General features: G+C 40.5%; 1 protein-coding gene across 1 annotated transcript in view; it reads left to right on the top strand.

The window, feature by feature from the left end:
- SRP68 (signal recognition particle 68) overlaps window positions 1-14467 on the top strand; it is a 33102-nt gene that overhangs the window by 5773 nt on the left and 12862 nt on the right. Inside the window, exons 5-10 of the mRNA XM_036836588.1 lie at window positions 2377-2490; window positions 5441-5636; window positions 6199-6281; window positions 6613-6722; window positions 7078-7160; window positions 8755-8895. Of these exons, the coding sequence (XP_036692483.1) occupies window positions 2377-2490; window positions 5441-5636; window positions 6199-6281; window positions 6613-6722; window positions 7078-7160; window positions 8755-8895 (727 nt within the window). The remainder of the gene's footprint in view (window positions 1-2376; window positions 2491-5440; window positions 5637-6198; window positions 6282-6612; window positions 6723-7077; window positions 7161-8754; window positions 8896-14467) is intronic.

Below are 14467 nucleotides of genomic sequence, written 5' to 3'. Positions count from 1 at the left end.
GGCAATCACTGTTCTGATTTCCGTCATTATAGTTCTGCTTTTTTCAGAACATAGCCTTTTGTGTCTACATTCTCTCACCTAACATACTGCTCAGTAGTATTCCATTGCAGGGATGAATCGCAGTCTGCTTTTGTCCCCCAATTGAATGGCTATTGGTTGACTCGAATTTTTGTTTTTTCTAGTTATTATTAATTGTTTTCAATGTTACATTTTTAATTAGATTTTTTGGTGGTAAAATATTCATAACATAAAAATGACTTTGATGTGTACCTTTTAGTCCGTTTTTATGTCTTTTAGTACATAAATATATTTGTATGTATGTGCCTACCAAATAGTATTTTTGTTCTTCTAGTTTCTTTCTATGCATTTTTTTTCATAAGTTTGCTCACATCGTATATACAACTTTGTATTCCTCTTTTTTGCCAAACGTTATATGGTACGTATTTCTCCATGCCTATAAAAATGTTCCATACATGTGATTTTTATTAGTTGCATTATAACTCAATATATAGGCATACCATAATTTATTTACCTATTCCCCCAAGTTGGTTATTTATATCATAGCCAGTTTTGTAGGTTTAAAAATATTGTTCCCGTGAATATCTGTTCATACCTCTTTGTATTTCTGATCATTTCTTTAGTATAGAGTAGTATAGAAATAGACTGTCAGTTCAGGGAGTATGAACGTTTTTAAGGATCTTGATAAACGTATCCATATTGCCAGAAAATTTTTACCGATTTGTATTTCTACTCATAATGTGTGAGTGTCCCATTTGATTTTTTTTTTTAAAATAAATTTATTTATTTATTTATTTTTGGCTGTGTTGGGTCTTCGTTTCTGTGCGAGGGCTTTATCCAGTTGCGGCGAGCGGGGGCCACTCTTTATCGCGGTGCGCGGGCCTTTCACTGTCGCGGCCTCTTCCGTTGTGGAGCACAGGCTCCAGACGCGCAGGCTCAGTAGTTGTGGCTCACGGGCTTAGTTGCTCCGCGGCATGTGGGATCTTCCCAGACCAGGGCTCGAACCCGTGTCCCCTGCATTGGCAGGCAGATTCTTAACCACTGCGCCACCAGGGAAGCCCCCCATTTGATTTTTATGTGAAAGGGTAAGTGATAATTAAAGCATAATTATGAATCGAGGGAAAATATCTAGCTCATAGATTCGGTCAGACTATTATTTCTTCTTTTTAATAACCTGTGCTCTGGTAGCTTTTTTTTTTTTAAATAAATTTATTTATTTATTTATTTATTTTTGGCTGTGTTGGGTCTTCGTCGCTGCACTTGGGCTTTTCTCTAGTTGCAGTGAGCAGGAGCTGCTCTTCATTGCGGTGCGCGGGGTTCTCATTGCGGTGGCTTCTCTTGTTGCAGAGCACGGGCTCTAGGCGCACGGGCTTCAGTAGTTGCAGCACGTGGGCTCAGTAGTTGTGGCTCAATGGGCTTAGTTGCTCCACGGCATGTGGGATCTTCCTGGACCAGGGCTCGAACCCGTGTCCCCTGCATTGGGAGGCGGATTCTTAACCACTGCGCTACCAGGGAAGTCCGCTCTGGTAGCTTTAAGACTGAGATTTTAAAGTACCATTTAATATCATTTTGTATTGTAAATTTTATGCTATATTATTTGATTAAGGGTGGTAAAATTTTACATGTACTTTTACACAATTTAGTCAAAATACATTTATTGCACGTCTATATGTTAGGCACTGTGCTATGACATTGGGGGAAACTTGAAAATAAAATCATCTTTGCACTAAGGGAGTTTATGTTAGTGAGATAGACATATAAGAACATAATATAATGCTCTCATATTGTAGTAGAAGTAAGAATAAAAAGTTGCATGAGTACAGAAGAGAGAGGCTTGGCACAGAGGTGATGTTTATAGTTTTCTTATTGATATCCTAATTAACCTCCTCACTTTTCTTCCAATATGCTTGCAGCTTCTTTCTCCACGCCTTCATTATCATCACAGTCTCCCTCAGGACGCCCCTGCTTCCCTTTCACATCCATCAGAATCCTACTCATTCTTTTAAAACCCACCATAAGTCCGCTCCAGCAAAGTGGGTTAGCAAGAAGAGAATGATTACTTGTTCAATTTGACATTTGCCTTGTTTTTTTGGTTGCCATTTTATCTGCATGATTCTCTCCAACTAGAGTATGGGTTCTTTGAGAATGGGTGCTGTGTCCTCATCTCTTCATGTTTTCTGTGGTACCAGTCATATTGCTTGCAGGTTTCCATTCAATAAATGTTTGCAAGAGGATGGTGGTATCTACAGCAACCATAAGTAGAATACCCTCAAACTTTTGACCTTACCTTATTGTAGAATTTACTATTGAAAGTATTATCAGCTTGGCCGAATGATTTTTGGTTGTGGTTTCCTACAGAGGCTACTGTTCCCGTAGACAAAGACGTCTTCGGAAAACACTCAACTTCAAGATGGGGAACAGACACAAATTCACAGGGAAAAAAGTAACTGAAGATCTTCTGACCGATAACAGGTATTGACTGCTCAGTGCTAAGTGCTGAATGCATCTTGCTAATACATTTATTGAACAATTACAGCGTGACAGGTGTTGTGTCAGACTCTTAGTTATTTCACGTGACCCTGTGGAATAGACATCTTTACTACTCCTGTGTCATAAGATGAGGAGACTGAGCCTCAGAGAGACTCTCTAACTTGTTCAGGAACTATGGTAGCATGGTAAATGTTGAAGTAAGCTATTAGACTCCAACTGGTTATTAGGTAAGGTTTCTAGAACGCAAATTTCAATGTCTGAGTGCTTACTTAAACCATTATGTCTTAAGCAAAATCTGGCCATGTGTAAATTATTACAGAAGAGTTTTGTATTTCAGTGCTGAATGCATTCATGCTTAACATGACAGGATTACTCTATCAAAGCAATATGTATTAAAAGTCTACGGGTCAGTTCCTCAGACTTTGACCTGTGGACCAAAATGGTCTTCCTGCCACCTGTTTATTGTAAATAAAGTTGGAACACAGCCACACCATTTATTTAGATATTGCTTATAGCTGCTTTTGTGCTACAGTAGCAGAGTAGTTGTGACAGAGACCATATGGCCTATAAAGCCTAAAATACTTAGTGTTGGGCCCTTTATGAAAAAAGTTTGCTGTCCCCTGGGCGAGTTGTGGCCAGAACTGAGTTAGACACCATATTGGATGTAGAAGAGTTGGGGAGGCATAGTTACTGAACCTCATTGATTCTGATATTGTTGAGAGATATTGGTTGAGTACAGAACAGGGAACACTACAAGATAGCAAAACTGCCATATTGTGTGTTATTTACTGATAAGAATTCTGAAGTCTTGGAAGGGAGAAGTTAGTTTGGGGGTTCTTGATGGGGAAGCCAGGAAGCCTGCATGGAGGAGGCTGGACCTTTCAGGATTTGTGAGAGGAAAAGACATTCTGTGTTTGGGGAAACAGTGTGCCATGGTGTCTTTGGATGCAGTGTAGGAACTGTAATGCTCTGGGCAGTGGTTAGCTACTGCTCAGGCAGCGAAGAGGCTCGGAACTTAGTGTATGAGACACAGTCAGAAAACTAGAGCATGATGGGACGAAGCAGGCTGGATTGATTAAATCTGATGAGATCAAGTTAGGAAGAGTCTGTTACAACAGTGAGACCAGGCTAAGCTGCAGTTAAAGGAAGATGAATCAAGGCAGTAGTTTAAAGAAAGATTCACCATAATAATAATAAAGTAGCTAACTTATATAGCAGTTAGTAAGTGCCAGGCTCTGGTCTAAGTGTGTTATATGTATTACTGCATGGGAGAGTGAAGCACAGAAAGGTTAGTATTTTGCCCGAAGTCACACAGCTAGTGAGTGGTGGCACTGAGATTCCAATCCAGGCTCTTAACCACTTCAATATACTGCCTCTCTTTGCCCAGCGAAAGAAACCATCAACAAAATGAACAGGCAACCTGTTAAATGGGAGAAGATATTTCCAAATGATATATCCGATGAGGGGTTAATATCCAAAATATATAAAGAACTCATACAGCTCAATATCAAAAAAACAAACAATTCAATTAAAAAATGGGCAGAGGATCTGAATAGAAATTTTTCTAAGGAAGTTATACAGATGGCCATCAGGCACCTGAAAAGATGCTCCACATCACTAGTTGTCAGGGAAATGCAAATCAGAACCACGATGAGATATCACCTCACACCTGTCGGAATAGCTGTGATCAAAAAGACAAGAAATAACAAGTGTTGGTGAGGATGTGGAGAGAAGGGAGCCCTCGTGCACTGTTGGTGGGAATGTAAATTGGTGCGGTCACTATGGAAAACAGTACAGAGGTTCCTCCAAAAATTAAAAATAGAACTGTATGACTCAGCAATTCCACTTCTGGGTATGTATCTGAAAAAAAAACCCCAAAAACACGAATTAAAAAAGATAGATGCACGCCAGCGTTTATTGTGTAGCATTGTTTACAATAGCTAAGATGTGGAAGCAGCCTAAGTGTCCACTGATAGATAACAGATAAAGAAGGTTTTATATCTAAATCTATGTCTATATCTATATTTAAACCAGAGCTCAGAAACAAAAACAAGGGATGCCAACTTCTTCTTGTAAAAGCAAGATCAGGTTACATATATGTGACTCAGCCATAAAAAAGAATGAAATCTTGCCATTTGCGACAACATGGATGGACCTAGAGAGTATTATGCTAAGTGAAATTAGGGGAAGACAGATACTGTATGATCTCACTTATATGTGGAATCTAAAAAACAAATGAACAAACAAAACAGACTTGTAGAGAACAAGCTGGTGGTTGCCAGAGGGGAGAGAAGTGGGAAGGCGTGGGTGAAATAGGGGAAGGGGATTAAGAAGTACAAACTTCTAGTTATACAATAGAGTCACAGGGATATAATGCACAACATAGGGAATATAGTCAATAATATAGTGATACCTTTGTATTATGACTAGACTTCCTGTGGTGATCATTTCATAATGTATAAAAATATCGGATCTCTGTGTGGTACACCTGAAACTAATATAATGTTTTAAGTCAGCTATACTTCAATTTAAAAAAATACACACACACATATATATATGTGTGTATACACTGCTTCTCAAGGACTTGGTTTCTAACTGAGTTGGGATGAAGGAGATATGATTCAAAGGTGAGGCCAGATTATGTGCCTAGCTAGACTGCCTCTATTTGCTAAATTTGGGAGGGGTAAGTCTGAGTTTGCCAAGTTTGAGGCGATAGCAGGCTTTTCAATGAGATGTGTCTGATAGGTGGTTAGAAACCTATCAGAGATGCTGATTTGGGAGCCATGGTTGATACTGAAGAGCAGCTCTGAGGAGGAAAGCAAGGGAGAGCATAGGGAAAAGTTGAGAGGCCAAAGATTGCACGTCAGAGAATATCTGAGTCTGGTGCTCCTGGCCTTTGCTGTTCAGTTGGCCCATTCTGTCTCTGGTTTAGATATTTGCTTCTGGTTCTGATGGATGCTGAGAGAGCCTGGAGCTATGCCATGCAGCTCAAACAGGAAGCCAACACTGAACCTCGAAAACGGTTCCACTTGTTATCTCGCCTACGCAAAGCTGTGAAGCATGCGGAGGAGTTGGAACGCTTGTGTGAGAGCAATCGTGTGGACGCCAAGACCAAGTTGGAGGCTCAGGTTAGTGTCTTAACGTCAGCTTTGCTTTATTGTGGAGATTAGAGACGTAAACAGAACAGAGTTTCTTACATTATATGTTGGTAGTCAGGAGAGGAAAAAACCTAATCTTGCTTTTAAAAAGTGAAGTTGGCTCTTGTTTTTGTTTTTGAGCTCTTGGTTTTTAACAATTAGCTCTAACTTTTAAGAAAGCCCATGCTTCTTTTGATATGTGCATGGAGAACTTGTATCTGGGAAGTTCACAAAATAAGAATTTTTTTCGTAATATTTGAAAAGAGATGAAAGATATTTCAACTTTTGATGCTTATGTTATAGCCCAGAAGCGGGTTGTTAAATAAAATGAAGAGAACAAATTTTCTTTATTTTGAAGTTCTTTCCTAGGAAGTAAAATGAATCATAAAATTACCTATGTATCACATTTTATTAGTGAAATAAATTTTTTTCTTTTAGAATCAACCTGAATATCTCTGTATTCTTGATATCAAAGTTCGAAGCAAGTAGAGGAGATTGGGCTGTCTGGTTGTCGGGTGTTGAAGCAGTTTCTCTTTTCCCATCACCTTTACAGGCTTACACAGCTTACCTCTCAGGAATGCTGCGGTTTGAACATCAAGAATGGAAAGCCGCCATTGAGGCTTTTAACAAATGCAAGTAAGTCCTCCGGTCCAAAGGCTGTGACCAGTTTTTTGGTTGTTTTTTTTTAATATCTTTATTGGAGTATAATTGCTTTACAATGGTGTGTTAGTTTCTGCTTTATAACTGTGACCAGTTTTGATGATAGTCACATTCAAGCTGCATATCAGCTAATGCTTGTTTCTGTGAAAATTATTACAATTTCTTTCTTTTTTTCTTCTCTTTAGAAATGTTGATTCTTCTCTTTCAGCCTCAGAACATGCCAGTTCTGGTAGTTGGTCTGTGTTCCTTGTGAGTTTATTTTCTTAAAGTGAGGGTGCCGTGAACCGTGATGTTTTTTTCCTCGCAGGACTATCTATGAGAAGCTGGCCAGCGCTTTCACAGAGGAGCAGGCTGTGCTGTACAACCAGCGTGTGGAGGAGATCTCGCCCAACATCCGCTACTGTGCATATAACATTGGTGAGCGGGCTGCGTGGGGCATTGACAGGTGGCTTGGTGGTGGTTCATCTCAGAGAGCCTAGAGAATTTCTTTAACTTTCTTCCCTTTCCCTTGCTTCCATCTGTGGCGTGGGTTTTGGTTGATGAAAAAAGTAGAATTGTCAGAGTTAGACCTGCTCGAAACCCAGAAGGGAATTCCATTGCTTCAGTTTTGGCCCTGCCATCTTCTGTACTCACCAAGAGCTTTGTGAAAGGACTTGGGAGTCCTTGAAACGTGCTTGTGGGGGGAGAAGAGCTTGGAGTTGAATCTAGTGGTTCTTGAGGGAACAGCCAACTTGCTCGAGGATTTTCCACTCCATATCTCTCTTTTTCTCAGGGGACCAGTCAGCTATCAATGAACTCATGCAGATGAGATTGAGGTCTGGGGGCACTGAGGGTCTCCTGGCTGAAAAATTGGAGGTAATCTAGTATGCACATTTTTGTGAGAAGTCTTTGGTTTGAAAAAAGTCCAGTAAAAGAAGTAATCCATAATCCTGTCATCCAAGGATAATTGCTGTCAATATATGCATATTTATAACTATTTTTAACAAAAACTATTTTCACTTAATATTTTAAAGTGTTCAACTTTCTTACTTTGGTACTCATAGAAAAAGTAGGAAATATAAAAGACTGGGAAAGATTGGGGGAAAAAGAAATAGAATCATTTAGGGTCTTCCCTTGTGGCGCATTGGTTGAGAATCCACTTGCCAATGCAGGGGACATGGCTTTGAACCCTGGTCTGGGAAGATCCCACATGCTGCAGAGCACCTGGGCCCGTGAGCCACAACTGCTGAGCCTGTGTTCTGGAGCCTGCGTGCCGCAGCTGCTGAGGCCCACGTGCCTAGAGCCCATGCTCCACAACAAGAGAAGCCACTGCAATGAACGGTAGCCCCCGCTCACCGCAACTAGAGAAAACCCGCGCACAGCAACAAAGACCCAACACAGCCAAAAATAAAAATAAAATAAATAAATTTTTTAAAAAACAGAATCATGTGGGTTACCACCCAGAGGTAACCACTGTTAATGATATGATGAATATCTTGCAAACTTTTTTTAAAAAAATTTTTATTTATTTATTTATTTATTTATGGCTGCTTTGGGTCTTCACTACTGCATGCGGGCTTTCTCTAGTTGCGGCAAGCGGGGACTACTCTTCATTGTGGTGCGCAGGCTTCTCACTGCAGTGGCTTCTCTAGTTGCGGAGCATGGGCTCTAGGCGCGCTGGCTTCAGTAGTTGTGGCTCGTGGGCTCTAGAGCGCCGGCTCAGTAGTTGTGGGGCACGGGCTTAGTTGCTCTGCAGCATGTGGGATCTTCCCGGACTAGGGCTCGAACCCACGTCCCCAATATTGACAGGCAGATTCTTAACCACTGCACCACCAGGGAAGTCCCGCAAACTTGTATATGTAGAGAAAAAGGCATATGTTTTAAAAATAGAATCTCAGTATACACTGTTTAGTAACGTGCTTCTTAAATTTAATGTCACGTGCATTTTTTTCCACTTCAGTAAATACATTTCCACACATCTTTTGGTGACCACATGGTATTCCATTGTGGTACATGTTTTATTTGACCACTTACTATTGTTAATTGTTTAAAGTGGTAACTGGTATTAACATGAATATCTGTGTCCCCAGTTTTTGTATACAGTCTTAGTTATTTCCTTAGGATAAATTTGTAAAAGTGGAATTGAATGTTTTGGAAGCTTTTGATACATATTGACAAATATTTTTAGTAAGTTTCTACTAATTTACATTTCTGCTTGCGATGCTTTTCTCCTTACACCCTTGCCAAAACTTAGTGTTGCTCTTGTTAGCCTTCTGTTGTGTCCTTTTAATATTGGAGTTTCTATAAGCTAAGAAATACGCCAGGGAGGAATTTAAATACAAATTTGTATATACTCTATAAGCTGTAATCTGTTAGTTTTAGAAAGAGACAAATGATGGTTTCCACTGATTTCCACCTTGATCGCTCATATCCACAGTTAAAGCTTTAACTTTTTAAAACTGCCTTCCAGGCGTTGATCACGCAGACTCGAGCCAAGCAGGCAGCCACCATGAGTGAAGTGGAATGGAGAGGCAGAGCGGTCCCGGTGAGGATCGACAAAGTGAGGATCTTTTTACTGGGATTGGCCGACAATGAGGCAGCTATCGCCCAGGTAAGGAGCAAGGACCTATTCTGTTCTCTTCTGAGTGTGTCTGGAGGTTGTCCCTGAGTGTTTAACATGTAGTGTTTTGTTGCTGCTTGGGATTTGGTAACAGTCTCAAGATGTACCCTCTTGAATAAAATTATTTTGAAAGCTGAGTTTATCAAGGAGTTCTTATGTTTGGACGGCAAAGAAATTGACAGTGACAGCCTTCAGTAAAAACGGGAGCAACAAGGGTCTGCTTAAAGTCAGGGTTTACATTCGGCCCAGCAGGTGGTGCAGCAGCATGACTGTTATGTCCCTTGTGTCCGTCTGACCTCTTGTCCTAACCTTCTAGCCCTAAAGGGCCACCTCTTGTTCCTGGGCCCTTTAAAGACAGCTAAACCAGAACATCTTGTTTTATGTGAGGTGTATATGCAGTATTCATGCAAAGCCATACTACCTGATGCTCCTGCTGAGATAATTCTTACCTGTTTGCGGGTGTGAACAACCAAATGAGTTCCAAAAGATGAGAGATCCTGGTCATCTTGGTTTGTATGAAGTAGGCAGTGATTGAGGCATTTTTTTAGAGCTCCTTCTCCATATTAGGTGAAGAACGTCTGAGAAAAAACTAGGCTGCTCCCTGTGTCTCCAGCCTCAGCAGGGACCAGTGGCATTTCATGAGACTTCACAGCAAGCTACTGCACCCGGAGTGATGTTTGTATGAGGTGCTTTCTTAGTTGTGCTGATGAGTTGTCTTAAGCATCCAAACCTTTCAGTGACTTGTTCCAGAATGGCTCCTTTGGGTTGGGGACAGCTTTCAACAATTGAAGGATTTCTTTGTGCCTTTTGTTTATATTACATATTACCCCTTATTTACCCTTTATTTCCTTGAAAGACAGAAGACTAGAACAATACCAGAAAGTTGAGTTTTCGTTAATCTAAAAGACTAAACTTCTGCTGAGAACATTTCATTGGCATTTAGGGTATAGAGGTCTCTCTTCTGGACTAGGGCTGATAGCAACCATTTAGATTATGCAACTGGGTTAACTCTTTTGTTTTAAAGCGATACATACTGGAAGAAAAGAACTGCTATAGTTCTGTGCCAGGCATCAGGCGGTGACAATGGGGCAGAAATTCTGGATAGAATAGGGGGCAAGAGAGGTCAGTAGGGGCAAATAAAATAGGGACTCCTTAGGAATGGGGCCACAGACATACATCAGACAAAGGACAAGAAAAGACAACATTTATTAAGTAACTTTAAAAAGCTGTTCATGCTTAACATTTATAGAATAAAAATTTTTTAAAAATTCTATTTATTTATTTATTTATTTTGGCTGTGGCATGTCTTAGTTGTGGCATGCAGGATCTTTAGTTGCATCATGTGGACTTCTTAGTTGCGGCATGCGGGATCTAGTTCCCCAACCAGGGATCGAACCCAGGCCCCCTGCATTGGGAGCACGGAGTCTTACCCACTGGACCACCAGGGGAGTCCCAAAATATAAATGTTTTTAAGAAATCAACCTGACTTAAGAAAACAACCTGTGATCAGGTGACTGACCATGACTTTCTCTAGTTGCAGCGAGCAGGGGCTACTCTTTGTTGCAGTGCGCCGGCTTCTCATTGCGATGGCTTCTCTTGTTGCGGAGCACGGGCCCTAGATTGCACCGGCTTCAGTAGTTGTGTCATGCAGGCTCTAGAGTGCAGGCTCAGTAGTTGTGGTACACGGGCTTAGCTGCTCCGTGGCGTGTGGGATCTTCCTGGACCAGGGATCGAACCCGTGTCCCCTGCATTAGCAGGCAGATTCTTCACCACTGTGCCACCAGGGAACTCCTGTATGAGTTTTTAATTGTTATCCTGCAAGATACAGTGGTGTGTTTGAAGAGTATGAAATCAAAGGGTTGGAAAGAACCATATAGGGATAGTTTCAAATCTTTAAAGGCTGAAGCAGGAAGAATATTTGAAGCCTGTTAACGTAGTAAATTACATTGATTAATTTTCAGTGTTTAAACCAACCTTGAATATCTGGTTTAACCCACTTGGTTATAATATATTGTACTTTTTATTTATACATTGCTGGATTTGGTTTGTTAATACTTTAAGAATTTTGCATCTGTTTTCATGAGAAATAGTGGCCTATGATTTTCTTGTCTTGTATGTAATGTCTTTTTTAGGGTTGGTGTCAGGGTTATACATACCTAATAAAACAAATTTGGAGATGTTCCCTTCTTCTCTTTTTCTGAAAGAGTATGTAACACTGGTATTTTTTTTCCTTAAATGTTTGTTATAATTCACCGGTGATACCATTGGTCCTGGAGTTTTCTTTGTGAGAAGGTTTTTAAAATTTGTTTTTGCTTGTTTTAAACAAATATTATTCCTTTACAAGTTGTAGGGCTATTCGGATTTCCTGTTTCATGTTGTGTCAGTTTGGATTTTATTTTTTTAAAGGAAGTTATTACTTTCATGTAAATTGTTGATTTTACTGACATAGAGTTTACAGTATTCCCTTATCATTTTAACGTTTGTAGAATCTTTTAAGTGCCTGGTTAATGTGCTCGTGGTGAATACAGTTATCTGTGGTTTTCAAGCATCTTACAGTACATTAGGATCACTTGAGTATCAGAGACCTTTAAATAATTTGGTAGATCAAACAAAATGTGTATTAATCCCAGGAATACCATTAAGGTTTTAACATTAAAAGCGGGGTGTGGGGGGATGGATTGGGAGATTGGGATTGACTATACACTATTGATACTATATATAAAATAGATAACTAGTGAGAACCTACTGTATAGCACAGGGAACTCTACTCAGTGCTCTGTGGTGACCTAAATGGGAAGGAAATCCAAAAAAGAGGGGATATATGTATATGTATAGCTGATTCACTTTGCTGTACAGTAGAAACTAACACAACATTGTAAAGCAACTATACTCCAATAAAAATTAAAAAAAAAAAACAACAACATTAAAAACAGTTACGTGCCTAATGTGCTATATCACACATATACCACCAGGTCAAGCCAGTAAATAAAGTAATTTAAGTGCAGTGTCAAATAAAGTTTAGTTAAATCCTGAGATGTCAGGTCTAGCACTGTGGCTGATTAAATGTGTATTGAACTGAATGAACCGTGGGTTATTAAATGTGGGAAATGCCCTTTGGCCATTTGAGGCTAATCTCCAGAAGAACTTCTTGCTCCTTGGTGCCACTGTCAGATGATTTGCCTGTTCTCCTTATTGTGTCGAGTTGTTCTCTGCCCTGGAAACCAAGCACTCTGCCTGAGAGAGACAGGGCTTTTCATTACAGTGTTTCCTAACCCGGCTGATGTTGGTGTTTGCCACCCTCTGGGAACTGGAATGCAGGAATTTGGTAGCCCCAGCTTCTTGCTTGCTTGTAGAGGTTTTTATGACATTTAAACACTAAAACTGCAGTTTACTGAAAAGCGTGGAAGGAAGAAATAATTCAGGGAGATAATATTAAACTGCAAAGACTGGAGCTGAGGCTTAATCAGCTGCCAAAATCCAGCTGCAAAATCCTTCCTTTCTTTAGCCAAGCTTTATGTTCTCATGTCTTTAATATTGTCTTACTTTATAATTTATTTCTGTTTTGCTTTGTTAGTCCTTGGTCCTACCTGAATTGTCACTGGTGGTGATTTGAGGGTGTAAGGCAGCTCTTGGGTGGGGTGGGGGGTGGGCAGCTTTAAAGTCTCTGCAGGTTTCATGATTCTTATCCTCAGGTTATGGCTAATGTTTTAATGTTTGACTGGAAGGGAGATCATTTCCCCTTTTCTCTAAAAAAAAAAAATCTATTTTTAAGTGAGGTTTGTATCCTCTTTTACTCAAGTCCCATGTGTTTTTCACTAGACCTCACTGGGCCGAGCGAGGCTTGGTTCCCATCCCCTTGGTTCTCCTGCGAGTGTGGTGGAGAATGTGGTCAGACTCGCCTTGTTGTCTCTCAGTCACACCACCACCTTCCAGCAATTTTTGTAGACAAGCGAAAACCATCTGGGAGCTTTGTTTTAAAGAGCTGGGGGTCTCTACCTTAGGACACAAGCAGCTGGTTTTAGTCAGCACTGAGATGTGGTTTGAGGCTGTGGAAAAGCACATCCGAGAGTGTTTGAAGTTTTATAAAAATTGATCTCGAGTTTGTTTATTAGGACTGAGTAACACATTACTTCTGGGCTTCAGGTTTCTCTCTGTCATAGGCACACCTGGGAAAGGTCCAGGCAGACCACAAGTTCTTATGCAGGGAGTTTGCCCCTGTGTTTAGGAGCATGTTCTTGTTGGTTCAGTGGCCGACTTGAGACATATGCATGTGGATTCTGAGGGACCCTCCCTCTGCATACGTATAGAGAGGTGTTTCTTGTTCCAGTGCCCCTTCAGGATTATCCTAGCCTCCAAGATAGGTTTATAGAATAAGCGGGTAAGTAGCAAAATATGTTTCAGGCTTCCTGTTTGGAGACATTTTGTCCAGCCCAGGAGGATCGTGAGAAGTTCTGCTCCAGAGAGTAGTGGTCTCCACGTCACTGTGCAATGCAGCTGCTGTTAGGAAAACACAATTGACTGAAGTCCTCCCCTTCAGATAGGCTTTTTCCTTCATTGCGGTTTAAGACTTTTGTAAGATTTCCAATGGAACTTAGAATTTTCTGGAAGCAGAGGGAAAATTTGCTTATGTTCAGTACCTTGATACAGAGGTTTCCTTATTCAGAGGGAACGAAGGTAATACATGGCATTAAAGAGGTTTAGCATTTTAGACATCATTTTAATTTTTTTATTTGAGCCATTCCCTCCCTGTAGGAAAGGAGACAGATCCTGTGTAGCTGGTAAAACCAAATTTACTCTTCTCTTACTTATACACCCGTTGCCCCGACTGCTGAACCCCACCCATCTTAAAAGGGTGTCGGTGGCCTGTTTGCCGGATTGCATGGTATCAAACTGATGCTGGAGTTTATCCTGCCTGCTCACGACATGGCTCTGGTATGTGTGTGGTTAGTGCCAGGTCTGTTCGTGTATCTTATTCTGCGGCTGCTCCGTTCCACAGGATCTGTACTTTGAAAAATTTGGCCAGTTTGATTAAATGATTATAAAGAGTCTTGCTAACTTGAGATGCTTAATTAACAGTGTTTCATGTGAGTGTGTTTCTCCAGAGCTGGGCTCTGGATTCTTACTGTCCAGTACAGTAGCCACTTGAACACATACAGCTATTTACGTTAATTAAAATTTCAGATTGCTCAGTAGCCACATGTAGCTAATGACGACTACAGTGGACAGTGCAGATACATCATTATCACAGAAAGTTCTAGTGGACAGCACTACTCTAGGCTTCAGCGAGCTAATGGTGGCTGTGTTTGCCTTTATAAGTTTATAGAATAGCTGTGCCCCTGATTTGTTCCTAAGTTACTGAACAACAGGGAAGTCAAGTAACTTATAAATAGAAAAGTATGTTCGATTTATATTGGGTAATTTACAAGGAAGTTTTTTTCCACACTGGAAACTAGGAAAAACATAGGCGTTCTTAAGAGAAGAAAAGGTTTTTCTTTAAGCCCCTCCCAACCGTCTCTTAAAGGAGTGGGTGGTACCGGCTTTTCTTTGGGGCTTTCTTGGAGGT

This window comes from Balaenoptera musculus, chromosome 20, assembly GCF_009873245.2.
Source record: "Balaenoptera musculus isolate JJ_BM4_2016_0621 chromosome 20, mBalMus1.pri.v3, whole genome shotgun sequence".
Lineage (NCBI taxonomy): Eukaryota > Metazoa > Chordata > Mammalia > Artiodactyla > Balaenopteridae > Balaenoptera > Balaenoptera musculus.
This window is presented reverse-complemented; position numbering and strand designations above follow the sequence as displayed.